The 27,796-nt window shown below is 38.8% G+C and overlaps 1 protein-coding gene across 2 annotated transcripts; it reads right to left on the reverse strand.

Annotated features, from left to right (window-relative positions):
- LOC113961018 (hippocampus abundant transcript-like protein 1) lies at window positions 1-27,796 on the reverse strand. Of its 2 annotated transcripts, none has more exons than XM_027671010.1 (12): window positions 27,563-27,796; window positions 16,055-16,147; window positions 13,470-13,532; window positions 12,241-12,368; window positions 11,282-11,396; window positions 9,181-9,399; window positions 7,611-7,724; window positions 6,999-7,070; window positions 4,928-5,040; window positions 3,955-4,052; window positions 2,061-2,218; window positions 1-555 (listed from the first exon to the last, which is right to left on the reverse strand). In XM_027671010.1, exons 1-12 carry the CDS (start codon window positions 27,752-27,754, stop codon window positions 352-354), a joined length of 1,569 nt encoding a protein of 522 aa, XP_027526811.1. In that variant the 5' UTR covers window positions 27,755-27,796; the 3' UTR covers window positions 1-351. The 2 variants fall into 2 exon arrangements, with proteins under 2 accessions (XP_027526811.1, XP_027526810.1); XM_027671009.1 differs by having other exon boundaries at window positions 16,055-16,150.

Below are 27,796 nucleotides of genomic sequence, written 5' to 3' on the forward strand. Positions count from 1 at the left end.
TGGCTCAAACCTATTTATTTTGCATTAATGATGCAACTTTGGGAATTGAACATTCAAACTGTTAAAAAAGTTCCGTTATCTCTGCATATTCAGGTTTCTACCCAACACCACAGTTTGACACAGCATTTGCAGTCCCACACTGAGTAGAATCACATCAAGCTGTGACCTGCCATCCCAAAAAACCCCTCCTGCAAGTATGACATCGACCTCAAGTGTCATATGGCACGTGACCTTCTCCTGTACACAGCTGCCTTCCCCTCAGAGTGCAGACACTCTGTGCCTCCCACCCAGCTCCCAGGGCTGCAATTCAGTGCGTGAATTTGTTCCATAGTCCCCTCGCAAGTTCAGCCTTCACACACTGCTATCTTGCAGCAATGGTTCAATGTCCTCTCCATTACTTTGGTCTGGGTTGCTGCTCAGATTGCTGCCGATGCTGTTGCTGTGTTTTTTGGTCCTGTTAGCTTTGCTGTTCTCAGGAATGAATAAGGCGACCAGGAAAGCCAGAAGAACAATGCACGCTCCGACCAGGAAGGGTGGACCAGGAATGATGGCTCTCTGTGGCAAAACAAGCATAGTAAAGAATTCCATGAAGCTTCAGACATTGATTTCTGCATTATGAATTGCACCACTAAGGCAGGAGATCACGGGCAACGTATTTATGGTGACTGTGAAGTTTTTGCAAACAGGTTCATATGTGCATTGCAACACGAATTTTCTGCACCTACAATCCCCATGAATTCCTCACATGATCTGCCACACTGATCTAAAAACCAGAAACAGACAGAACTATCAATTGACAATAGGATTGCCCAGCAGATGAAACAGATGTTGACTGATGCTTCTTTGTAATTTCTTTTTACTTCAGGTAACATGCCCGTTAAATAAACAAGACTTTTTTCTCTGAAGATTAGTAGAATAAAGTTTCAACATCCAGAAGTATAAATACTCAGTAGATTCTTAACTTCACTTTTCCGTGGCTGACATACTTTAGAATCAAGTTATCCAAACAAACAAGCATCCCCAAAAACTAATACATGAGTGAGGAAAGTAACAGCAGGCTGTGCACTACAGACCATCCTCACCACAGAGAAAGGCTGTGGGCATGTGTGATAACGTGGTATTTGGACTTATTCTCTCTTGCTTCAATGCAGTTTACTTTAAAATTTAAACCACAATTTATCCACGTTTCATAACCACAATTAAAAACTAACACCAGAAAGGTTGTAAGACAAATTTTAAATCAGCCAAGTTTGATGACAAACTTCTACAAAAGGAAGTGTCAGCAATCCAGCTTTTTTTTTCCAATCTTAACTTTTCTGCATCCGAGTCAATTAAACAAAAATCAGAAGATGAAACTTGTCAACCCAGTCTACTTTTACTCTACTAAATGAAATGTAGGAAGCCACTCTAATATGAAGGAGGAAAGTAGCTGCAGTTAAGCATACAATAACAGGATATTTCCCTTCCTACAACTCCAGTTACAATCAGAAGCATGATTTTTCAGTTGACGGTCTCTACATGTAAAGAACATATTAATGGTATTACTTGAATCTTCAACAGGTGCTATGCACACAAGTACTTAAAGATATAAGAAACTTCCATAAATTAGTACCCTCATTTGCTAATTTATCTGAGCAGCTTTTGAATATTTCACTGCTGTGGGTAAGAATTCTTGAAAAGTAGTCCTTGCTCATTGCATTGCCAACTGTTATTTTTACTCTCCAAACATGGCCCATGACTGCTCTGTTAGCTGTAAGGGCTTCCTGTGGATAATGATAATGATACAAACCTCACTCCAACTTTTTCACCTCCAGTACATTTACATCAAAAGAAGTTACAGTATTGTGTTACAATACTGAAACCATTCCTGCTACTACTGTAAATCTGAATATTTACTGTCAGATTTAAATTATGAGCTATCTTAACAGTTTAATAAAGCTGAGAGGTGAGAATTAAGTAGTTAAAGAATAAGACGCCAAGATTTTATATCAACCAAAACAGACAGATTCCTGCCCTCAGGAGTTATATGCTGCAAACTGCACACCCAATTTTGAACTTACCTTGTCACTGGCAGCTTGCATTGCTTTTTTCCCAGAAGTATGATCAGGTAGTAACTCATTGAGTTCCACGTGAAAGAGAAAGAAAATAAAGCCATACAGTGCTGGTCCCAGGCCATTGCACAGTCCTCTTATTCCAGTTATTATTCCTTGGACAACACCTAATGAATTTTAAAAAAAAAAAAAAAGAGTATGATTTTATATTTTTTTTAATCAAGAAAGAAACACTCAGAGCCAAGAGCTTTGACTGCGTTCTAATGACTGTTCCAAAAAAGCTCATTTCACAATTACTTCTACATACTAAGATCTAAAGAAATACATTGAAGACAACTCTGTTGGATTAAAATAATCCTCTGCATAACCATAGTTCTGTCACTTAAATTGTAGGCTACTGGAAGCAATAAGAGAGATGAAATTTATGTACAGGTTTTGTTTTATATTAGAGTTCATCCACCCTCACCCAAAGCCTCCAATGATGACAGCAGAGTTTGAGTGTGGTACCCATTCAATTTATTTTCAAGTGAAATTTAGAGTAATGCATCTACCTGTTAAGGACCACGATTGGCAAAATATGCACAAACCGTGACCAGGATTTATTTAAGTACCACGTAACTTATTCGGGGCAGTAAATTCAAGTGTACTGCAGTAAATTCACAATACTTGGCTGGCTGCAGTTTTGCAGTGGAAATGTTTTAAAAGCTTGATTAATCAAAGTGCTATAGGTTTATTTCTGTTTCAACTTAAGTGATTTTGACAACAGTGCAAAAAACTTTTCTGATGATCTTACATATTGAGATACTACAAAGTGCTATTTTTTACGATATTAATATTCTGTGTTATCTGCTGCCTTCTTAAGGCAGTAACTTGTAAAATGGAAGCAAAGAAAACATGCCAAAATGATAGCTATCCAAGTTTTTACTTCATAGGCTGACATGTAAGTTTAAAATCTTCATGCCACTAGGTGGCAAAACCTCACTCTTGGAACCACTGAAAGCCTGAGCTATTAACACCAGTTCCCTCTGTAAAATGAAGGTTCAGTGCCTTGTGACAGCTAAACTGAACTATTCATTTCCTGATATAAAGAGAAAACAAGTCTTTAAAAATCTTTTAGATGTCTCTATTAGAAAAAAAGTGAGAGAGAGTGGAATAATTGAAAAAAATCCATGTAAATACTGTCTTTTCCACCTTTCAAACTCAACATAAATCTGCCTCCTGGAACAGCACCTACTTGGTATCACTCATATTAACTGCACTTACCTAGCTTCACGTTGTAGCAAGACTGATATTTACAATGTACATATACAGGATATTTTTTTAAGGTAACATTAAATTTAGTTATTAAACACCAGTGACAACTTCATTTTATTTTAAGTGAGGAGTTATTTCTGACTGTACATTCCTCTTCACATCAATAAATTTTCTGTCTTCTCAGATCAACTAGTTACTTTGGCTTCCTTTTTTATTCCTTGAAAATCTGAAGTATTATATTAAACAGGGACAACTTTTCCACAAAGAATAAACCTTCTTGCATACACTTATTTTAATCTGGTAAAATGTGCTTTTAGTCTCTATTAAAAAGGCAGTATTGTTACATTAACCCTCACTGTCTACTTAGAGAACATTCCTTTTAATAAAAAAAGGAAAGAAAAAAAAGAGGAAAAAAGTTTTTGTTGCTTTTGTAGTACTTTTAAAGGAAGCTAAAAAAATAGATGGTCAGACAATATTTTGTACTTTGCAATGCAAAATTGCTCTCTACATAGCTTGGCAGACTTCCACAACTACTACCAAGTAAAAATATTACTCACCAAGATAACTGAAAGTACACCTAGATAACTCTTCTGCTTTCTAGACAGAAAAAGCAGTATGATGCCTAAACAGGAACTCATTCAATACTCACCTTGCTGATCTGCCTCTGCATTTCGTGAAACTAGAGCACTGATTGCTGGGAACGTAATGCTTGACATGGCTGCTATAGATCCTGCTGCCCACATCATCCTGTGTTAAGTACACAATTTGAATTAAAAATGAGACTGTAATTACTGTAATTACGCCCCCAAAAGGACCACAAGGGCACCCTTATTTAAAGATTAATGCTATTTCAAAACACTCTTATTAAAACACCTAAAGACTGGAAATTATCTGGTTAGAACCCTCTTCCTGCTCCCCTCCCATGAATTATCCTGAACTTCTTAGAAGAGAAGACCACTTGATTTGCTTCTGCACTAGCTATTACAGCAGAGAAAAAGAGGGGAATGGGAGTGAAGTGAGCTTTCCCTCTCCAAATGCTGCACAAAGGAACAATTTCCCAGGGTGTCCCAGTGAGGCTCCTGTAACTTACAGGAAGTGCTCTGATAAAGAAACAGCATTCATCACTGTCAGTTGGACACATTTGGTAAAGAAGAAGCTGTTCTAGCTTATGGTTCTAGTTGTCCTTACTTATAGACAGTTTCTCCTACAAAAGAAGCTCTAGATAGTTTCCAAGACCAAATATAATTTTAGTAAAGAGGGCACGTTAGAAAAACAGAAAAAAGAATAGGTCCAGGACCTAGTGGAATGACAAGAGAGAACATGCTACTAATTGGCTTTTAAGAAAAAGCTTTAACCACATTCTTAGATATAACACTCAGTGAACCAAAGTGGTGCAAAGACTCCCTTTTCGAAAGGGCTGTTAGTACACCACATATATGGAAAATTCTATCACTCCTACACATGCAAAATACAGACCAAATTTTGGTAGTGTAATGAAAATGAGAACGCTTAGTCCGCAGAACTTTTAAATACTCAGGATAACAGAATTAAATTGTAGCATTTCGGGGGGAAAAAACTTTCCGTTCCTTAACAGGCACATACCTACGAAAATATGAACTTACCAAGGCTGAGATCCAAAACCATACCAAGCCAGCTGAAGGATCTGAAAGCCAAGGCCAAGGAGAACTGTGTTTTTGTTCCCTATAGACCTCATCAAGATACCAAGAAACACAGTCTGCAAGACAAATCAGTTCACTCAAAAGTTGTTTTAAAAAGCCAGATTGTTAAAGTAATTTCTGCTACACAAAGTAATTCAGAAGACCTTTCAACTGGTGACAAAATTCATGCTATTTGTGCTCTTATTTTCCTTGTATTAAGTCCAAAACACAGATGAGTCATATCAATAATCATGTACAATATTCTGAACTCTTAAGGGGTTTCTACTTCAGGACATCAAGAAGCATATCTACTGCCTTCTCTATGGATATTAGATCTCATTGTCTATTTCTACTGTAAACAGGCTTTCATTTCCACCTCTACAATCCTGCTTCATTACACACTAGAAAGCTGCATAAAATAAAAGCTGGTACCAAGTTAATATAGTAGAGGTTGGACGTGAGTTGAATTTACCAATATCTACAAACAGTAGAGAAAAAAAGACTGTGAGCTCAGAAAAAAATTAAACTTCTTAGGTCAGGTGAATTATTATACAAATTTACAACTAAAACTAACAAGGAAATCCTGCTGCTTTCTCAAGTTCATCACATGCACTGAAATCTGGCCAAGGCCAATTCCCAGGCATCACTAATTATATTTTCTGCTGACTCTTTACAGCACTGATACAACCTTTGTATTCACCCATGGAAGAAGGGAAGAACAGTGTTTCTCATCTGTTAGAAGTGTTACTGCTGAAGGGGAAGGAGGTCTCAATTCAGGTACAACAGCAATACAGTCATGGCAAGAAGTTCTGTTCCCAGTAAAGCAAGTCCATAGGGACAACTTGACTCAGTTAACGGAGCACACATTTTAATTTAACATGAGAAACTCAGCAATGCATCAATAAAAAGACAAAGAGGAACCAGAAGGACTTGAGGGAAGAGCACACTTCCTCTCTTGTCTTGTTTCTCTTCCTAGCTTTCTTGATTCTCACTCTTAGACAAAGCAAGTTGGAATGCTAAACAGTAAAACCACAATAATTCTATCTACGTGTGTTCAGTTCTTTCTGGATACATCCAACATGCCAACACAAATGAGTATTTATGAAGCAAAGATTATTTCAACAAGCTGCACTCTTCAAAGAGTTCAAAAATATAGAGAGTTTTCTCATTTTAACACTGAAAATCATAAGCCAGAAGGGCAGCCATTTGAGAGATTTTTAGCAAAAACACTCATCTGCATAAAGTATGACTGGCAAATGTCAGTGCCAGAACAAACCACAAACCAAGGATGAATGTAATGACTTGAATTGATACTGAAGGCCACAACTGACGCCAGTAAAACTGGTAAACACTGATGAATGTGTTGTTTACATCAAAACAGTAGGACCTTCACTCTGCTAAAGATGGCAGCAAGGTTACAACACGCTGTAGGTGCCGTTCCTCTTCTTGTTATCACAACAGGAAGACAGACTGTACCCATAAAGATACCAAAGATCATATCATAAAAACTCTGATTTCCAAAAGATCCAAAGGACCTGTTCAAAAACCAGCTTGCTGTTGCCAGCTAAGAGGTCTGACAGCAACATACCTCAGCCTCCAAGCTGAGCTTAAGTAACTCTGGACAGACCAGGTCAATATTGGCATTGTTTGCATGCAAGTTTGATAACATGAGCTAATTGAATAGCTGCAAGTAGCATGACTTTTGCTTAAAATAACACATTTCCCTTTCAGGAAGCCTTGTATTAAGTAACCAACTTCCTGCATCATTTTAATAATTTTAAGTCAGATTTCCAGTGAATTTATTGATCCAAGGTTAGCAAATTCTAGTTTCATCTTGTGATGCCAAGACCCTTCTGACAAAAGCTGATAAAAGGAAGGAAATTTACACATAATATATAATGAATATAACCTTCAGTGAGTGCACGATACACTGGCACATTAGAGCATGTAAAAATTTTATAGACAAGCTTAAAGAAGTGTCTGCCTGAACATTGTTTGTACTGGTTAATAAAGCACTGTAAAGAACAAAGCTTACCTGAGCTATTATGGACAAAATGCCTACCACAGCTATAAATGCTGCAATGCTGGCAGATCCAAAACCTATAACCTGCAGAGAAGCAGAAAATGCATAAAAAACAAATGCCAAACACAACCCAGGGCAATCACTAGCAGAGAGATATCTTATTCAAAGAAAACACTGATCCCTGCATATACTCTAAATCCATACAGGAAGTGTCCACTTTCGAGAATAATCCTTGACTGCTTGCCAAGAAAACCATAGAAACAAAAAAAGTGTCTTAAAATAGGAGACAGAGGAAGTCATGTATCTGGAAACTAGAGCTCTCTCTCCCTCCCATAAACACAACAGCTCTTCATAAGGCACAATCTCACCTCAAGATCCAGGAACTGCTGCACTGAATGGGAACAAAGGTCTGCTTAAGGTTAACACATGGTAAAGCTATTGTAGGGTTTATCATCGGGAGTCAAGTGTTATTCAGTTCTTTGCTTAGCAAAGTACCCAGCCTGCAGTTTTAAAGCTGTATTTTGCCAGAAAGCAGGTTTCTGAAAAAAGTCTTCAACAAGAAACAAGTCTCAGGGAATACTTATTTAAACATCCTTATTAAGATGTGAAGACAGCAACATTTACCTGTCTCAAGTACAGAAAAAAACTGGAATACTGGCCAGCCTCGGGCAGATAGGAGAGAAACACTGTAATGCAGATGGGGAGAACCGCAGAATCTTTTCTAAACTTTTTCAGAGACTGAAAAACAAAGTAACAAAGCAAGGACTGCAACATTTATACAAAGTCTAACGAAAGCATAAAGCAAGCAGAAGGTAAATTTACTTTTTTTAAATCCATTTTTACCCATGCATTTACCCATCCATTCTACTGTTTCTACATGGAAACTGTTAAGGTGAACGTCAAGTTAAAAACAATCTCATTATATAAGGTTTGTGGTAACTGATTCTTCTGCAAAGCTTCCACTAGATTTTTGAAGCTATTGTTCAGTGCCAAATTTACAATTATTCCCTGAAAACGGCATCATATACTATTTAGGGAAATGCATAACATCTTCTAATCGATCTCCATAATAATCTGTTTTGAAAGATGTTAGCAAATAATATAGCCTCTTTACAACTGTTTCTTTTCAAAAATCATTAGAGCATTTTTTCCTTGTACAGTTCTTTTACTTGCTCACCCATGATAATAATTAATTTGAGGAACAAATACATTGTGGAAAAGAAATTCTGTAACTGCAGTCTTTCAAGCATGCCATTCATCTCTCAGTATTCACAACCAGCTCCCAGCAGGATGCATCTCATGAAGAACAATCACTCTTTCCTCTTTTAAGATATCAAGGTTTAACACAAACTGAATAAATGAACAAGTTACTACAATGACTGCACAACAAGTTTTAGCCTTTTCTATATAAGCCTGTAGAAAAATCAGGCTTTATAGATCCATTCTGTATTAGAAAGAAATCACATGTAACCAAAACTGGAAATCAGGAGAGATACTGCCAAAAGTACAAACATAAAGTGAATACGGAAAACCTTAAAATATCGACTTTTGTGGTGCAAGAATTAAGCACTTCTTTTACAATAAAATAGAATACATAAGTGACAAAAGTACAGCATTCTCCCTTGGGCTTTCACACGAAACATTATTTTCAAATAAAAAATTATTTAATCCACAAAGTTTGGCTTGATTTTGGTTTTTAAATGTATCTAGATCTTTTTGGGCAAGAACAGAGAAGCAAGATTATGGTATACTGAGTAGTCAAGCTACCAAGAAGATTAAAGATTTCTCAAGATTACAAAATGCAATTAATACTATTTATTAATCATCAAATGAGACCCCTGGTGGCCTAGTGGTTAGCGTGCAGGACTTTCACTGCTGCGACCACGGGTTCAAATCCCGGTCTCCTGGCCTGATGGAGGTCGTTAGCCCTGTGTGGCCATCCATCTATGAGAAGGACACTCTAAACAAACCTACGTCCTGAGGACCTCACTGCCATTGTCCAAGCTTGCTTGGCCCCGGCAGATGAACCTTAGGATTAAAGGGTGGGCTCAGTTCAGCGCAGGCTGTGTCTCACCTAAAAAATCCATTGCGCAGGCTGGAAAGGCAAAAGACCTTTCCCCAAATCTTCGTTCACGAAGATGGGCCATTATTAATCATCAAATATTTAATAATTACTTATCGAAGTGCATCTTACTGCAAAAGGATCTGCCTGCTCCCACGATATAGAAGATCCCCAGGAAGCAGGTCTCATTTTTTCTGGCAGAGATTCTGGCACAGCCAGCAGGATGAAGCAGATGTCCACAGCTGCCACCAATGTGGCCATCAGTACAACAAGGCTATCCCCATAGCTGGCAGACAAGTATGCTCCAATGGCAGGACTAGTCACCAAACTTGCTGCAAAAGTGGCAGATACCTGTGCAAAAGAGCAGTTCACAAGTTTATCGACACCATCACCCCTGCCCAGATTTAAAAAAAAAAAAAAAAGGTAAAAATCCAAGTTTTAAAAATAAAAAACAAAACCAAAACCAAACCAAACCAAAAAAAACAAAAACAAAACAACAACAACAACAACAACAAAACGAAAAAAAAATCAACCAACCAACCAACCAACCAAACACCAAACAAACAAAACCCCCAAAAAATAACACCCACCACTTATGACAGTAAGTATGGGTCCAACCTCCTCAACAGCACACCAGACAGGATTTGCAGTCAAGGAGCGGGTTTGGCTCAAAGGCAAATGGCTCTTAACTTCAAATAGACTAAAATCATTTTTTGTTTCCTGCTTATGAATTTGAAGCGATGTGACTGAAAAAGCTGTCAGCACGTTTAAATGCCTGCCTAAGTGAACCTGGCTGTCAGCACTCTTGGGTAACACACAGAGTAATATAATACATAATGCCTTTGTTAACAGTTTGCATTTTAAATATGTAGTTACCCCTGGATAGCACAGCAAACTAGGAAATCATTAGCTATGACAACAGTTCTGACAACTTCAACAAGACTGTGTTGTATCATACATATTATTACTGAAAGGACTAGTCTGTACTAACTGAACCATTTTCCTCATCTTTTGCTAATTAAGAAAGGTCATGACTAAGTTACTTCAAATGCTGCATTATGCCTTTTCATCCTTCCTACCTGTTTTGACTATAGAAAAAACACATTTTACATTACATAGAAGTCATATGAACTAAAAGTGTAATTTACATACGATAAAGGTATTGCTGGATGAAGTATTAAATAACCTGCACCGCCTTTAACAACACTGCATGTTTTGCTTGTGGAAGTTAAGACAGGTTTTGTTACATGTGCCCCCTCTGCAAGTAAAGTTGTCAAATTTTTACTGTGTTCCTATGAGCGCCCAGCACGCTGTTCATTGCCTGAACTCTGTGTCTTGAGGCATGGTTCATTCCTTTACCAACTGCTTCACATTAACCAGTGTCCAGGGATAAAAAGTGTTTTCCCCTGGAGTTAGGAAGTGGTTAACCCCGGGGGGAGGTGTTCCTGGTGTGCCAGGGCCAATCAAAAGCTACATTTCGCTACTGTAAAAATCAACATATGGCACAGGCCGAAAGAGAAGGAAGTTGAGGTACTTGAAAAGGAGGCAGCCAAGGTCTGAGCCACGAGGAGCAGAGGGGCCAGCGAGCCCCACTGGGGGCTGCGGGAGCTTGGAACAGTATTAAACTGGGCCAAGTACTGTAGCTAAGAACTGGAGGAAATTTCCTTGCTGTGAGTGGGCAGCAGAAGATGGTAAAGCAGCAGCAGAGGCAGTGCTGAGTGGAGAGCTGTGGCTGAGAGCCAAGAGATAACAAGCAGCAGAGATGGTACAGAGCCGGCTGAGAGACGCAGAGATGTTCCTGCAAGGAGGGAGAGTTGGCAACAGAGCAGAGAAAACTAATACCACAGAAACTAATTTGAAGGAACTGTGACCTGAAAAGTGACAAAAGGACTTTTCTCTTTTCTTCCTGGACTCTTGTCAAAGAAAAGGAGAAATTTAATCTAATGTAAATATATTATTTCATCGTAGAAGAGATAGTTAAGTTGTTACCTATATATATGTATGTAAATAAACCTTGTAAGTATTTTCCTCTTCCCCCAATGCTGAGTGGCTGTGTTTTCTCTGGAAACCCTCTCACACTGAAGCAAATTGTGGGAGGGGGGCTTGAACTTGGAAATTGGATTTTTGAGGGGTCTCAAACCACCACAACCAGAAAACAATCTGTGCATCAAAACACCAGTTCAACAGGGAGGTCATAATCTGACCCTTTTTTTCAAAGTTTAGCACATCTTACCAGTCCATAGGCTGTAGTTCTTTCATGTTCTTGTGTTACATCAGCTACGTAGGCAAATATTACGGAAAAGGTAACAGAAAAGATTCCAGATACCGAAATCAGTGCGAAGTACCACCTAAAAATTTAAAAGCAATAATCAGAAAGTTTGAGCTAAGATACTTTTTATCTTACTAACAAGCAAGTTTGTATTTAAGCTTAAGATAAGTGTTCCTCGAGAACTAAAATGGAGCTTTAGAGGAGATGACTGTTTGTGGAATCTCACTTAAGTATGGGAAAACAGCATCTCAATTTTTTATGTTCCTCTGTTTACTTTACATCAGCCTAAAAGAAGCGGCCCCTGTAGGACATGAAGGGATTTTTACACTCTCAAGTTTAACTTGAGAAAAACAAACTACTTTAAAACTAATTTTCTCAGTCAGTTAAGGAATAAACTATCATAAAATGCTGTGGAAGCTGAACTCTGAATGCATTCCATGCACATGAAGTTCTTTTGTAATCTCACAAGTTTCACAATTATTGTAAATGAAACTGAAGTTTTAACTGAGGGGTATTGACTTTGTTTCAAAGTCCTAATCAAAGAGATAGAAAATCTCATTTGCAGCAATTATACTTTTCTGTGGCAAATAAATGCTAAGGTTCATTTAGCTTTAAAAACATGCTTATTACTGTCAGTCATCAAAGGGAAAAAACTGTTAGCTGAGCTTAAAACTGAGTTAGACAGGACTATCAAATCCTTTCGAGTACTGTTTTACTCATGTGAATACAGTAACTAAATCACATTTCATTATTTCCACTTTTAAGATGCTCAGTTTTAACACCTCTTAAACAGAAAAGTTCCAGAATAATGCAGTCATGTCTTGAAAAGAAAGCTGCTTTCCTGTCTCATTGCCCCTTTCCCATCTATCCAAACTACTCCTCTGACTGAATATCTGCTCTACTGACAAGTCTGTACCACTTACCATGGGCTTATTCGCATTAGTGGAATTGGGACACAGGTGAAGAAAACTGTAAGAAGAAGAAAAGATTTCCTTCCCCATGCATCCGAGAGAGCACCTATGAAAGGAGCACTGAGAAAGGACAAAAAACCCTGGGACAGAAGAAAAACAATTAATATGTCTATATATACATTTCCAAGGCACACTTTAACCACCATATAAGGAAGGACTAAAATTTAAAATTGATTTGAAATCGAACACAAAGTTGCCGATAACTGAAAATGTACACAATTTTTTCTACAGTCTAGTTTTCTGTGATTCTGATGTTTTACGCTTCAAATCTATTAAACCCCAGTGAATTTAAAAAAAAAAAAAAAAAGAAACAGCATATGTTTTTTCAAGATGCATTTAATTCAATATAGAAGTATCACAGACCGAAAAACCTTCTTTAAAATCTCCAAAATACAGTCTAGTTCCACTCTTCTATCAAGAGACTTCGTGCTAGATTTCAAACCCAGGTTCCTCTCTAACTGAAGGGTCTTTTGGACTGTTCTAAGAGAGAGTTTTGGGTAACATCAACTGTTCTCTGAAACAAATTTAAGATAACATTTATTGCTTTATATTAAGTATTCATCGTGTACAGTACATATGTACACTGCAAGAACTACAAGGATCACTTGAGCAAGCTTGGCAACTTGACATTATGGGACACCATTATAACATTCCACTGGCAAAGGTCAGAGTTAGATGTACAGAATCACTGATGAAAGATCAAATACTAGATTTTTCAGCATTTCATGAAGACCTAGAGTCTAGGCCTTCATCTCAAATCTGTTCTGTGTTACACAGAATTAAAATAAGTAAAGGATTTCTTAAGTTTGTTAACTGCAGAACTTTAGCTTAGAAGAACATTTTCCTCCAAATTAGTGTTTTGTTCACTCATCAATCCAACTCTGCTGTAAGTCCAAACCTCAGTAAATGCAAGTCTGCTCCAGCTAACTTTAGCTTACCTCTGTTATTCAAATATAGTCACTCTCAAGTTTAACATAAGTGTACAGACTACTGCACTAAATCCCTGTTCTGCCAAATCCTTATAAAGTGCCTCCAACTACAAAAATTATTTATATGCATACTGAGAAAGCCATTTTGTAAGTTTGCTTTGTTTTGTAAGTTCTTATGGAGAATTCAGGTGAGACAAGTAAAATACAAGAACACACAGAATATTTAGGTCAAAGGTTTTAAAAAGATCTTACCTTAAAACCTTGAATAAGACCATTCATTAAAAATGTATGATGGGGAAATGTTTCATGTAAGACCTGACAGGAAAAAAAAACATTATTTGAATCAGGAGAGACAGAATAAAGTTGATTCCAAGTTTAAATTTGATTTGTAAAACAGGATAGCTCTATGTGAACTTTTATCTTATCCCAAAATAAAAACTAAAAAAAAAAAAAAAATCCCAGAAATATTATCTTATACTTCCTATTTGTCCTCATAAGAAATTATTAAAATAAAAAAAGAGGATCAATGTGAGCAAAAAGCATCTCTGTGCAGTAAAAACTACAAAATTTTTGATATAGCTAATTCCTTCAAAAGGTTTACTCAAATATTGTCAATATTTAGGAGTGAAAATGAGATTCGTCTAACTTACACTGATGAGGAAAAAAGAATTAGATCTTCACAACTGATGAACAAGTAGATACTTATAAATATTAGCAACAGTTCTGAGTGTTTAAATACAGCTATAAATTCATTTAAGGTGCTTTACCAGCAGTCTTAATTCAAGGGCAAGAACGTTAATCTACGCTAAACAGATTTACCATAAATATGCAAGAGAGTTAAGGGGCCTCACAGGTGCTACAGGGTCGATTAAAAAAAGTTATTGAAGTGGTCAAAGCAAGTATGCAGACAAAATTCAAATTCATTTGCTCTTTATTTAGAGGTTAAGTGCCACTAACTACAAAAATTATTTATATGCATACTGGGAAAGCATTAGCCTGAAGAAACAGAATACTGCAGTGTCACTGAAAAGTGTCAGCATCATTTCTCAAGGATGACTGGGATTCTCAAATCATACATTTAATAAAGATAGTGGTTCTCATATTAACTATTGGTTGGATAATTCTTCTCATTTATACCTCTTTTCCCTTCTGGTGTCATCGTTTGGTTAGATATTTAAAACAATTTTGCACCTGTTAAGATCACTGATCTGATTATATGAATGGAAGAAAAAAGTCAGGGTTCAAATTAGAGATCCAAAGCAGATGTCTTCTGAGCTAAAAAAAAAAAAAAAAAAAGAGAGCAGGAAACTCAGAGTTTCCTAATCTAATTATCTTTCTGTGAAGTGTTTTCCTGGTTTTTTCCTGGGAGGCAACCACTGCTGATATTGGTTCAAGTTATTAAGATTAATTTCTGTAACTCTACAGATTAGAGAAATGCAAGTTGACAAGCTGGTAGAGGGAACTGCTTTACTCAAGTTCTACCAACAGACACATATTAAAAAAAAATCATATTGAAGATAGAACACGTCAGTAAGTGATTAATATTGCTTATGGTGATTTACTAACATTGGCTTACAAGTACATAAATAAAAGTAATGAGCATAAGCTTTGGGCATTCTGTGACCAAAAGAGCCTTCGTGTGCTTTAGAAACACTTCAAATCTTTTCTTCTTCAAATACAGTGTCATGTAACAAACAGTACAGCTTTGCTGACAGATGCCAAAAGAAGTGAAAAAGCAATTTAAAAAATTAACTTTAAATAATCTCAGCTATTGTAGAATAAATGCAATTTATTTTCATAACACACAACATTTTAATAAGAGTAAACGTTGACAATGACCTGGAGAATCACGACAGAACCACAAAAAATAAGAAGTGTCAGGCTTGGGCAAGTTGAAGTTGAGCACTTTGGTTAAGAAAAAAAGCAAAGGGGAAAAAAAAAAGGCAATAAGAAAGACCACCCAGTAAGCTTGCCCAGATTTTGACACTGGCAGGACATCATGACAGGATGGTCATTAATGAGACACCTGCTTTACAGAAATGGGTTAACTGTTTTATATGGACTTTTTTTATTATCAAACTATGTTCAGTGATTGTCTTCAGGAAGGTTAGACAAACACACTTCAAGAGTTAAGCAGATTATTTTATCCAAAGTTTGGGGAAGAAAAATAATTAACTCTTTCAATCCCACAAAACTTTGCTTGTCATGTGTTCAAAGTGTTCTCAGATATTAACTGATGAAAACCTGAACTAATAAGACTTTTGATGGCTTCTCTCTGGCAGGCCCAATTTCAATGAATGAGATCCATGCCTTCAGACGAAATGGTTCATATCCTATCACCAAACACAAATTATGTGTTTATCTGGAAAACAATGTAATTCCAGAACAGATTAAATACTTATGAAATCCATGTCTTACATGAATGCCTTTACATTTGACTTTCAGTTACTTGCTGGTAACACAGCCAGACCACAACAGCGAACACAGTTTATTCAATTGTCACAACTGGAAGATGAATTGAACTGTGAAGTCTTAAAAAAACCAGAATTTCCAGAGATACTTCCATCAACAAACTAAATTGATGTTACTCTAAAAGGCAAGTAAAAGAGTAGTACAGCATATTGCTAATTTATTTTCCATTACCTTTCAGTCTTTCAGCAGTCCAGATCTCAGCTGTAGTATACTAACTACTGCACAGTGTTGAATATTAAGACTTCTGGAATTCAGGTAATGAGATAGGCAGGAAATGCAAAACAAATTAAAACCCAAACCCCTAGGAATTAGGAAATCAATATTTGTCATTACTGCCAAGATAACAGTTGATGAATGATACTTACTGTTAGCATTGGTGTTGTCAAGAGCCCCCAGGCAAAGAATTCCAGAAATATGACCACCACTGCGTGATACACACTTGGCCGGCCAATACCTTGTTGCTAAGAGAGAAAAACACAAGCAGTGGTTGTAGACATCCAGTTCATTACACCTGCAAAAATCTCTTACAAACACATTTTGAGCATAACCAGTTTTCAGGATGACCTACAAACCAAGCCCTTGGACACAACAATAAGCAAAAACAAGGGAGGAGAAAAGCTATTACAAAACAAACAAAGATATCCAGGGAACCTGAAAAAGTTTGTTCCCTCAAGTTCTTCCTGATTGAAGAGAATTATTTGCTCCGTTCCTGACACTGCCTGTACTGCTCTCACTTTCAGCATGCCTTTAGGCTTCCTTCCCCTTGAGCATTATTCACAGCCCTTCCACAGCAGTGTGACAAATGGCATAACTCTCCCTGCTACCCCCACCAAGTGACAACAAAACAGACCCACTTTATGAAGGTCACAGTGCTGTTTCACCAAAACTACGACAATGTACATAATCAGAAGAGCAACTGTTTTTGTATTTGAAAATGCCGAAGTATGAGAAAATAAAGGGCTACTTATGCCAGAGACTGAGGACCTATTCTACGGGTCAACAATCCCAGAAAGAATTACCAAACTGTTGAAGTGCTCATGATTCTGTGAAACTGCTGCCATTCAAGAGCCAAGGACTGGATCCCAGACAAAACATCTGGAATCTTTTTATTTAGACGAAATGTGCAGAACCCTTGGGTAAAGCATATTTAACCAGAACTGCTGTTTTCTTCCTTTTTTTCCAAAGCAGAGTTAAGCAGAACTGCTGAACAATCTAGTGGCCTCCAGTGGAGTGAAAACAACAACTGACAAGGGGAGACCAAGAGACGTCATTTACCTAGACTTCTGTAAAGGCTTTTGATGCAGTCCCACATGACATCCTTATCTCCAAACTGGTGACATATGGATTCAAGGCATGAACTATTCCATGGATAAGGAATTGGCTGGATGGATGCAGCCAGAGAGTTGTGGTCCACGGCTCTATGTCCACGTGGAGGACAGCAACAACTGGTGTCCCTCAGGGCTCCGCCTCAGGACCAGTTCCCTTTAATATCTTCATCAGTGACACAGCCTGTGAGATCAAGACCAGTGCAGCTGACACAACAGAAGGAAGGGATGCCATCCAGAGGGACCTGGACAAACTTGAGAAGTGGGCCCACAAGAACTTAATGAAACTTATCAAGTCCAGGTGTAAGGTCCTGCACCTGGGTCAGGGCAACCCCAGGTAAGAACACATTCTGGAGGAGAAGTCACTGAGAGCAGCCCTGCAAGGAAGGACTTGGGGGTTCTCATGGCTGAGAAGCTGGACATGAGCTGGCAACATGCACTCACAGCCCAGAAGACCAACTGCACCCTGGGCTGCATCAAAAGAGGAGTGGCCAGCAGGTCACTGCTGGACGGGATTTCTGACCCTCTACTCTACCCTTATGAGACCCCACCTGGAGCACTGTGTCCAGGTCTGGGGTCCTCAGCACAGAACACACAGGAACCTGTTGAAGTGGGTCCAGAGGAGGGACACAAATATGAGGAGAACCTCTCCTACAATGACGGGCTGAAAGAGCTGGGGTTGTTCAGCCCCCACGAAGAGAAGGCTCTGGGGAGACCTCATTGTGGCCTTTCACTACCTGAAGGGGTCTTATAAAAAAGAAGGGGAGTGACTTTTTACATAGGCAAAAAGTGATAGTGCAAGGGCAAACAATTTTAAAGTAAAGGAGGAGAGACTGAGACTAGATGTTAGGTAGAAATTCCTTACTCAAAGAGTAACGAGGCACTGGACAGGCTGCCGACAGAAGTTCTGGATGCCTCATACTTAGAAGTGTTCAAGGTCAGGTTGGATGAGGCCCTGAGCAACCTATCTAGTGGGTGGAATCTCTGCCCGTTGTGGAGAGATTGGAACTAAATGATCCTTAAGGTCCCTTCCAACCCAAAGCATTCTGTGATTCTTTCATTTCTATCTTCCCAATGCCAGAGTAGCTGGTTTACACAGGTTTTGTGTTCTGAAATTACTCTTTCTCTTTCCCCTAACACTTGTGGTGCAAAAGATTGTTTTTCAGTGTTTCCAGCTATGCCAAAGCCACCACACTCCAAGAGGATTTGGCAAGTCTTAGAAAGGAGCAGTACAGGATTCTCAGCTAGTACTCCCAGAGATACCTGAGGTTTACTCAAAATATAAAAGAACATGTCTTTTGTTGTGCAACATAATAATTCAGGATTAAGTTGAAGAGACATCATCCAGTGACAAGTATCAACCAGACTCTCATTTCAGCAGGTGGAGAGTAGGGAGAGCACAAAACTCAGGGTCTTCCATTGAGCCTCAAAAAAGTCAAGACAGTCTATGGTGAAGGAGGAGCAGAAACACCTTTGGAGTTTCTCCCCTACTCAGTAACGTTTATCCAAATTGGTAGAAATTACAGGTTTAGAAAATGCTTATATTACAAGATTCCTTTAAGCTAACAGCTTATAGCAAAAAATATTTAAGGAAATCCCTATGGCCTAAACAGTCTAAATGCCTAGATCTCTAATAATTTTTAGATCTATCAGAGTTTATCAAAACCTGTAACAGTAGTGTATCCTACCTAATATGATTCAATTTATTTTCTACATTGCAGCTTGCTTCAAACTGTGAGGATTTGAAGAAAACAGTTTTCTTTCTCCTGGAAAATAATATAATATCATGCATAAAAGATTATCTCTGAGTCTGATAACTTTCAAGCATTATTAACATTTCTCCATAGATTACCATGCAATTTTAAATCTCTAAATAACAAAAATTCCAAAGATTATGGGGGTAAAAAATTCTTCCTCATATAAGAAGTCTGCAAGTACTTCTATATAATGTAACAGGACAACAATTTTAAGAGTATTTTTTTGACAATATGTATGTCAGCCAGACTAGCACTTAACACTGATTACACTGAAGTCTGAATATCCCTTCCACAGTGGTTTCCTCTGGAAAAACCAAATTTTACAGTATGGAGTGGGTAAGGGACTCCCTGGACTTTCTCCTGCCTCTACTTCTCTCGCACCATTATATCACTAATCATGATGCTGGACATCTGCTCTGTATTCAGCAAATATTTTTAATGCTACTAAAAATAAAGTTTTGGTCTGTTTGTGGATTTTTTAATAATGTTATTGCATGCACATTTGATCTGAGATTTACATGATTTAATAGAAAGATGATGTACACACATACTGAGAAAGACATGCATGTTTTTAACTCAGAAGTCATTTTAAAAACTATTTTTGTTGCTCTGAGCCTCAGTGAATCTTTTTTGGAGATCAAAATAGTCTGCAAGTCATTTCTGCAGCACCATGCAGCTTACAGTTAGCTGCATTGAACTGCTAAACAAAAAAAAACAGAAATCACCTTTTGGATTCAAGGCGCGACCTGGGAAAGTAGAATTTAAATCCTGAAAGGAACATGCACCTGTCAAAATTAAGACAAGCATTCTATGTCAAATACACCAATAGCTACCAATCTATGATCCACACAGACTGCAGCTGATGATTTGCAGTTTTCTTTACAGCATCTTAAACACCTAGATTAATTAAAAAATCCTTGTGCAAATGGCTGTATTGGGAATGCACATGGATCATCTCCACATGACAGACCAGTGTGTGGGCAGAGAAACTATGTATGAACATCATAATTGCTTTCAAATGCAGCTGTTTGTCAAGCTTTTATAATTGCATAATCAATAATGAGCAAAACATTACTTAATCTCAAATGCTTAACGATACAAGTTTAAGACCATCATTATAAAATCTGAAGTCCTAAAAGTTCTAACAAAACACCTGCTGTTTCTCCAGTTTTACACTTTTGCTCGTTCTATGCCTCTTTTCACTATCCAGTTCTAAAAAGAATTCATTTTTATTTCTGCCGTTATTGAGTCAGAATAAACCCAAAAGTTAATTTGAAGGTAACATGGAAACTATTGGGAGGCAAAACAACTATTTTTTTTTCAAAGCCAAACAGCTGTTGAACATTAATAAATCCATGAGAGGATGCCAAAATCAAAAATCCAGCTGGTAAGAACTGCTAATAGGAGGGAGGGAAAAACACAATATAGTATCAGTAAGAATACCTTATCTTAGACATTCTGAAGAACAGCTAGTACAATTCTTCCTAAAACACTCAACAGCAACATGCAATCTTATAGCCAGTCCCAGATCTTCACAGCAAAGCTAGAATTGACAGTATTCATTTATTCACACATTTTTAGGTAACTATTTATCTGTTGATTTAAATCTGTAATTTAAGTATTAAAATTGTTAGAATGGCTGCAAAAGAACTATAACATCAATTTCAAACCTGCTTAAATGTTTGTGTTTCTTAAGAAATGTGCTTACTTCAGAAAAAAATCACTTCTCACTGTCAAAATCCCGAAGTCCTCCAGAGTACCTTTTCAAACTTTTCATATTTTGATGAAGGCCATGTAGTCTTGCCACGCAAATTAAGCAAAAGAGTCAACCGGATAAACACAGCGTGATTTTTTGCTTCCATGAGGGTGAAGCAGCAGAGCCCACTGCCCACAAAGCTGGACACAAGTTCTCCATCCTCGAAGGGTTTGTTTCAATATTCACCTGGAAAAGCCCCAGGCAACCTGCCCAGGCCTCACAGCTGATCCTGTCCTGAAGGGGAAGGCATCTTCCTAAAGTACCTTTACAGCCAAATAATCCTATTAACTCTCAAGTAGATAAAAACCAAACTCGAGCTGAACTTCTGAATTGACAAACCACAGGAATTTGCCTTTCTCCCCCCCCCTCACACCATCCTCTGGAAATTCTTTCCCACCAGGAAATAGGGTCTCAGGAGAGCCTGCTAGCTGCTAATTTAATTCCAGTACAGACACACTTTGCAAACAGCACTTACTGTCCTTCTATACCATATGCATTAGGATAACGAATTTTCTTACTTTCTCTTTTCTAAAAAGTGCCTACAGAAACATTTTCCCCCCACAAAAATTAACTGGTACAAGTACTTATTTTTCACACTACCACCTGCACTGCAGTCCACTATGTCAACTCTCATGTTTTCAAGAAAACAAAGAACTGAACTAACAGAATCAGAAAAATATCTTGAGAAACATGCTTTCATGTATGAATCATTCATATCTTGAAGTTCATGCCAAATTATAAAGTGCATTCACTTTCCAATATTTTGTTAGTTTCCCCCCAAAATTCAACCATTTCAAATGCAAACTTTTCCTGGTAGGCCTCTCTACATGACTATTTAATCATTTGAGCTTATTCTCGCACTAACAGTATGCTCCAATCCATCCCACTACATTACAGATTCTCTTTTTGTCCACACATATTAGCCAGGTAGCTTTCTAGGGATATTGCATGTTTACCTCTTGCTAGTGTCTTATTCTCTTTAATTTTCAAACAGAAGTATTTTGGATCAACATTAATTCCAACTGTTTCCCACAAATGCTCCATTTGTCAAAACTGGCAAAAATTCAGTAGAAAAAAAAACACAGAGCACAAATGAAAGTACTTTCCAAACCAGTACAGCGTTCACGCCTCGTGAACTGCAATATAAATCACAACTAATTCAGGTTATACATTGTCCAATTGTATTTCACTTGCAAAAGAAATACCTTCAGCAGATCTCTCTCTGGACTGTAAGATCATGATGTGCTCTCTCAAGAAAAAGCTAAATCATATTACACAGGTTTGGAGTATCAGAGCCACAACTCGTTCAAAGGGGAAAAGTCTGTGCAGATTTTGTAAAGAGAGGCTGTGCCTTAAAAAGATCCTGGAGTTCTCAAATGAACATGTATAGATAAGGGAGATCACATTAACAAGCTTTCTGGAAATTCAGCAAACATACTCAAAGATGCTCACCAAAGGCTCTTAAAGCAAGCAAACTGTTCACAGGAATTAAAAAGAAAATACATAAACAAAAAATAAAGGACCAGACCAGTCCCAGTGCTGGGTCCTAGCAGCTACATAGTTCAGTACATTCATAACTGAGCTGTAAAAAAGGGTAAAAGCAAAGTGACAAAGTTCACTGATGACAAAACACAACTCACACTGGAAGAGTTATAGGGCAATGGTGAAGAACAACAAAAGTCGATGGCAGATTGAAATTAATGTAGCTGAATTTAACCAATCCAAGCACGAAAAAACAATTTTTTATTTCCACATATAGGATGACTACTATGTAGGAATGTGATCCTGGAGAAAATAGGTCAACGAAAGACACGAGTTCAGCATTTAGCAGTGGTTTACTAAACTGTATTCAAAACATATATCCCTATAGGAAAAAGATTATCACTCTGTTACTGCATAAACACGGGATGTGCCTGCCTTGCTAACCCTCTGCTTCTTGTGCTCTAACAATTTTGATCAGATCTACAAAAAGATCCTCCTCTTATCCCATGACTGCTTGCTTTGTTCAGAAGTTTTAAGCAATACACATTATTGAATGTCTATTTTACAGAAGCACAGGAGGCCCACAGGAAGAAAAAGGACACTGCCAAAGGTATAGTGGAATGCCGAAGCAGCTTCCTCCAAGCTGCAGTCAGAATAGCTGCAGATACAACTGGGATTCGTTGAACTGGGAGTGTCATGAAGGGTGTGGCAAAACAATTGTCACTGCCTTCTTATACAGAGACACAAGAAAATAAGTGGCACTTCACATAATTTACACTTGGTGTCTAAAACGTCTTATATTTCCTCCTGGGAATACATTCCCGTTTAAGTTGAGGCTTGATAAGCTTAGGAAGCAGGAATCTTCTAAGGCACGTAAAACATGAACACCATTTCTCGTTGTCTTCACAGCTGAGGCCACTGAGGGAGGAAGACCAACCAACCAAACAATTGCCACACACCTTGCCACATTCTGAAAGCTCAGCTTTAGACAGCAGTAATTGCCTAATTAAACTACTTCTTACAGAAATAACATATAACCAGCATATTACGCTACACCAAATAACAAGCTGATTTACCTATTACTGAAGTTTTCTTCCTAAAATACAGAAAGACACATGACACTGAGAATTCCTCTAAAAAGCACCCACTGCTTAGTTAATTCACATGCTTCTCCATGGAGCAGATAATTACTCAAGCTCATTGTGCAGTGGCAAGGGTTGGATCTCCAGTACTAAATTACAAGTCATAGTCATACAAAGCTTTTGTTGCTCTAGCCTAGTGTGCTTCTGAACACAAAACCTTCCACATTCATAGAACTTGGAGGATCAGTAACAGCAGACTCATAACAGCAAAACTGCCCTCTCAGTATAAATATAAGCCAGAGTGGTTTGTTTTCAAAGACGGCAGCTAATCACTCCTGCAACAGTTCAGACTCAGCATCAATTTAACATGATGGGAAGATTCAGAATTACACTGGCAACCCTGAGAAGGCAATACTGTTCATCTCTAATTATTCAGACTTAATATGAAAAATAACTTGTGTGGGACTCAATACCCAAAGGACTCAATACCTGTGATAAATAAATAATTGTGATTCGTGAAACAAATGGGTGATTACATCAAAATAAAACAAATGGATTGTAAAACTTAATTACACCCCCATAAAGAAATAAAACAGACCCTCACAAGGTCAAGGGGCCCTAAACCTCCCTACTATCCTAAGAATAAAATATGGTCTTTTAGGCGCCTGTTCGTCCAAGAATGCATGAATTATGACTGGTTGTAGAGATAATCATTTAGCTTTAGCTGTAAGAAAACCCATATATTAAATACTTAGCAAAAACCTGTAGAATGTCTATGTATATGATATAATTAATATGCATGAAGTAGCTAAGATAAATACTAAATGTACCCTGTAGTAGGTGCGCAGATTTGGGAAACTGGTCCCCATTTCTGTCACCCAGCCGGCTGCTTGCTTTTACCATATAATAAACTCCTATTCAAAAACTTATAGAAACTCGAGACTTTGTTTATCACAATACCCAAACTGACAACTGAACAATGTGTTTACTACTAGCAATCCAATTTAAATCCCACAAGCAAGAAATTTAAGAAACCAGCTTACTGAACTCAGAGCTGTTTCGGAAAAGTCTCGTAACATTAAATCATGCTGCCTCGGTTTCACTGTACTGTATTTTTTATGAAATATCAAAAAGAAAAATGCTAGCAGTAAGGGTGAGAACCTGTAACTCACAGCTGAGTCAAACAGCTTAAATAATAAAGGCTGGCGTACTTCCAACATGTACAGTTCAGAATGCTTTCATTATGTTTCTAAAAAACATAAAGGTCTTGGGCTTCACAATAGCTGGGGCATTTTATAGTGCACAAGAACATTAAAATAACGTGTGATTAATTCTCAAAGAGGTACACAGGTGTGACTTCTCTGATAGTCCATTTGGGGACTTCTCCCCTAGAAGCACTTGATTCAGACAGTATGGTACCGTATTTTGTTGCAAAGCTTCCTTAGTGTGGCATTATTTTACCAACAATAGGGTGCACAGAAAGGAAGTGTGTGGGATGAATATTCTCAATGTCACGGTAAATTTTATACTACCAGTGTTCATAATTCGGATGTAACGGGATTGCATAACCAGCAACAAAATGTCCCATGCCATCATTTATCTCAATTTCTGAAGCTCACTGAAATCATGGCAATACAGCCAATGAAAACTGATTTAATTCCACTGGAATTTACTTAAACATTCTATCGTTTTTACTAGTTTTGAACCAGTAACTCAACTCATAAAAAGTCATTTGTTCAGCATTTATATTATAGTTCTTTGATTCAGTGAAGCCAATGCATTCATCAGGGTAAAGTTAGTTACAGATAAATCAAAACCCAGAAGCTTGTTATGCCCTGGCTGGAGGGGTAAAAGGAGAAAGCCTTGCACAGCCTGACAGACTTGGTCATACTCCTCCTCTTTGTCCTACCGATCTGATGTGACAAAAGAGTAAAAATGAAAATAAAAAATTAAGACATTCTTCAAAGACCAAAGATGCAGCTCACAGAAATTTCACTTCTGTATTTACTTGTTTAGCAGCAGACCAAAGGGCAAGCTTCCCCTTTCAGGGGGATGCACTCCCACTGATATCAAACAGATCTCTGCAACTACATCTAAAGCCATGACCCGGCCCCTCATATTTTAGTGTGAATAAGTTGTTTCAATGAAGTCTGAGCAGAGAGAGTTCTAGCAATGTGACAGCCACATGAGAATCACAGGGAGGTGCAGGAACCGCAGCAACAAAGCAGGAAACAGACTGTTCAGTCAGGAACTGAGATGCAGACCCGAAGATGATGTAAGTATAATTGCACCACTGCTATACCAATGTACAAAAGATAAGGCTAGAGCCTCAAGCCTTTCTCTCTTCTCTAGGAGATGCTTCACAGGAACACAAAGTCCTCTAAGCACACAACTAGGAGGGAGGGGGGCAAAAAATAAACCCAGGAAGCAAAACCTGTGATCATTTTATAAAAGCAAGAATTTATATCACTTAGAAGCTAAGTTTTCAAACTGATAGAAGAATGTATTTTAAGTACTCAAAAGCATTCTTTTAACACTTAATCCAACTGTAATAAACATTCCATCCATTAATAAAAGAACAGGTTAGCACCTATGTCAGTTATGGATTCAATTTCCACTTGAGCTTTCTCAAGGTTAGAGAAAGAAATCAAAGTCCTTTGATACTTTATAAAATTTTCCTACCTCTACCTTCCATTTCCTATTCTCTGTTCATACTTAAATAAACGTAACAGGTTTTCTTCTATATACTGGGATCATCCTCTATTTCTTTCACCACATCATCTGAGCTGATAAAAAAGCTTGTATTTTTTAATTAAAACATTAACTCTTCTAGACTCTTCTAGAGTCATTTTACTAGTCTGACTTCAGATTGGGTTACTGCATCTTACACACACTAGAGTTCTTAATGGGAGCTGCTGTACACAAACCTGGAACAGCCAATATACCACATAGCAGACATCAGCTGCACTTCTTGAAGGAGTCAAATCTGATTTTTGAAAGACACAACCACTTCTAAAAAATAACTGAAAGACTCAAACACAGAAATGATGGGTAACAAGAAGCATGAAACAGTCATTTTGGAATTAACTTACAGAAAAATAAATTACTTGACTAATGAATTCCATAGAATAAATTTTTTCATTTTAACATCCCCTCTGGTTTATTCATGTATTAAAAGTACCTTAACATCTTCATCAAATACGAGTAACGTACAAGGAACGTACATGTGTCAAACTGATGGTTTCAAGATTGATTTTTTTTTTTCACATTCTTAAGCTCTAGCCATGATCACTGTTAATGCTCAGCTAAACATACTCGCTCACACTCACATAAAACAGTACACTATCCTCTCTCGGAGGACAGGCGACACACAAAGCAGACACTGGCCCCCTGACACAAACTTTACATTGTTTTATAACTTTTGGCATATGCAGTGCTTTCAGCATGCCTTATTTTGCGAGTAAACGAATATTAAATCATTCAGGAACACACGAACATGAACATATACTCTAAAAAAAGTTATTACTAGATTGCAAGCCACGCTGCTAAAAAACATCGTGTTGATTTCATTCAACTTGCCGAAAGAGATGCAGCACGGCGAGGCACTGCCTTCAAAAACTGCCAATGACAGGATCATCTGTTTTGTTACTTTGTGTCTTCCTCTGGGTTCTTCTATCCCATCTTAAGTTCTGGCCTCAGTGCCAACAAAACAGGAGGGGCTGTATCACCTCAGCCAGGACCATCCTGCCTGAAACAAGCCACCTGTCCCCACTCACTGCAGAAAGTGTCATCTCTGGTCTGGTTTCAGGGCACCATGCGAGCACACACGTACGGAGGGACAGGCTTAAGCCACCAGAAAGGCGTTTCTGCTGGGAATAAATCACGCACCGCTGCCACACTTAAGAACGCAACTTTCCTCAGAGACACTTTCAGGCGAGTGCACAGATCGCTCATTTCCAGCTTCCGTCATTTGCACAAAGGCATTTTAGCCCTCAGTGCGGAGAAACGAAATCGAAAGCGCGGTTAAGTCACGAAAGCTGCAGCGCTTCAGTTCACAAAGGGGCACCTCCTACAACTCCAGAGGAAAACTCAAGCTTTACCTTCCTACCGCCCCGGCATCGCTTGTTTTGGAAAGAAAAAAAACTTATTTACAGCCACCTGCTCGCAGGTGCGGCTGCGGGAGGACAAAACTCGCAACGAACGCACCGGGGGCGGGGGGACGGGCAGGGCAGGGCCGCGCCCCGGCGGGCACAGAGCCCTCCCGGGTGGGCGCTCCGGGGCTCAGCCGGGGGGTAACCAGGGGGTCAGCTGCGGGTAACCAGGGGGTAACCAGGGGATAACCAGGGGGGCACCCGGCCCCTCACGGGCGGGGCGGGCGCCGATCCCCGCACCGCCGCCGCAGGGCCGGCAGGGCCCGCACGAAGCCGCCGCCGCCGCCGCCGTCCCTAAGGAGCCCCAGGCCCGCACTCACCGAGACGCCGCCGCCCGCCTTCAGGGCGACCCTCTTCACCAGCATGATGCAGCCGCCCCACCTGGCGCTGCCGCCGCCGCCGCCCTCCCACGACGACGACGACGACGACGACGATGGCGGCGGCGGCGGCTCCTCCTCGTCCTCCTCCGCCTGCCGGGCCGGGGCTGGCGGCGGCTGCGGCTCGGGGCTCATGCCGCTCCCTGCATGGTGCCCTCGCAGGGCAGGGCAGGGCCG

Source organism: Neopelma chrysocephalum, unplaced genomic scaffold (genome assembly GCF_003984885.1).
Source record: "Neopelma chrysocephalum unplaced genomic scaffold, ASM398488v2 Primary Assembly neopelma1_97017, whole genome shotgun sequence".
NCBI lineage: Eukaryota > Metazoa > Chordata > Aves > Passeriformes > Pipridae > Neopelma > Neopelma chrysocephalum.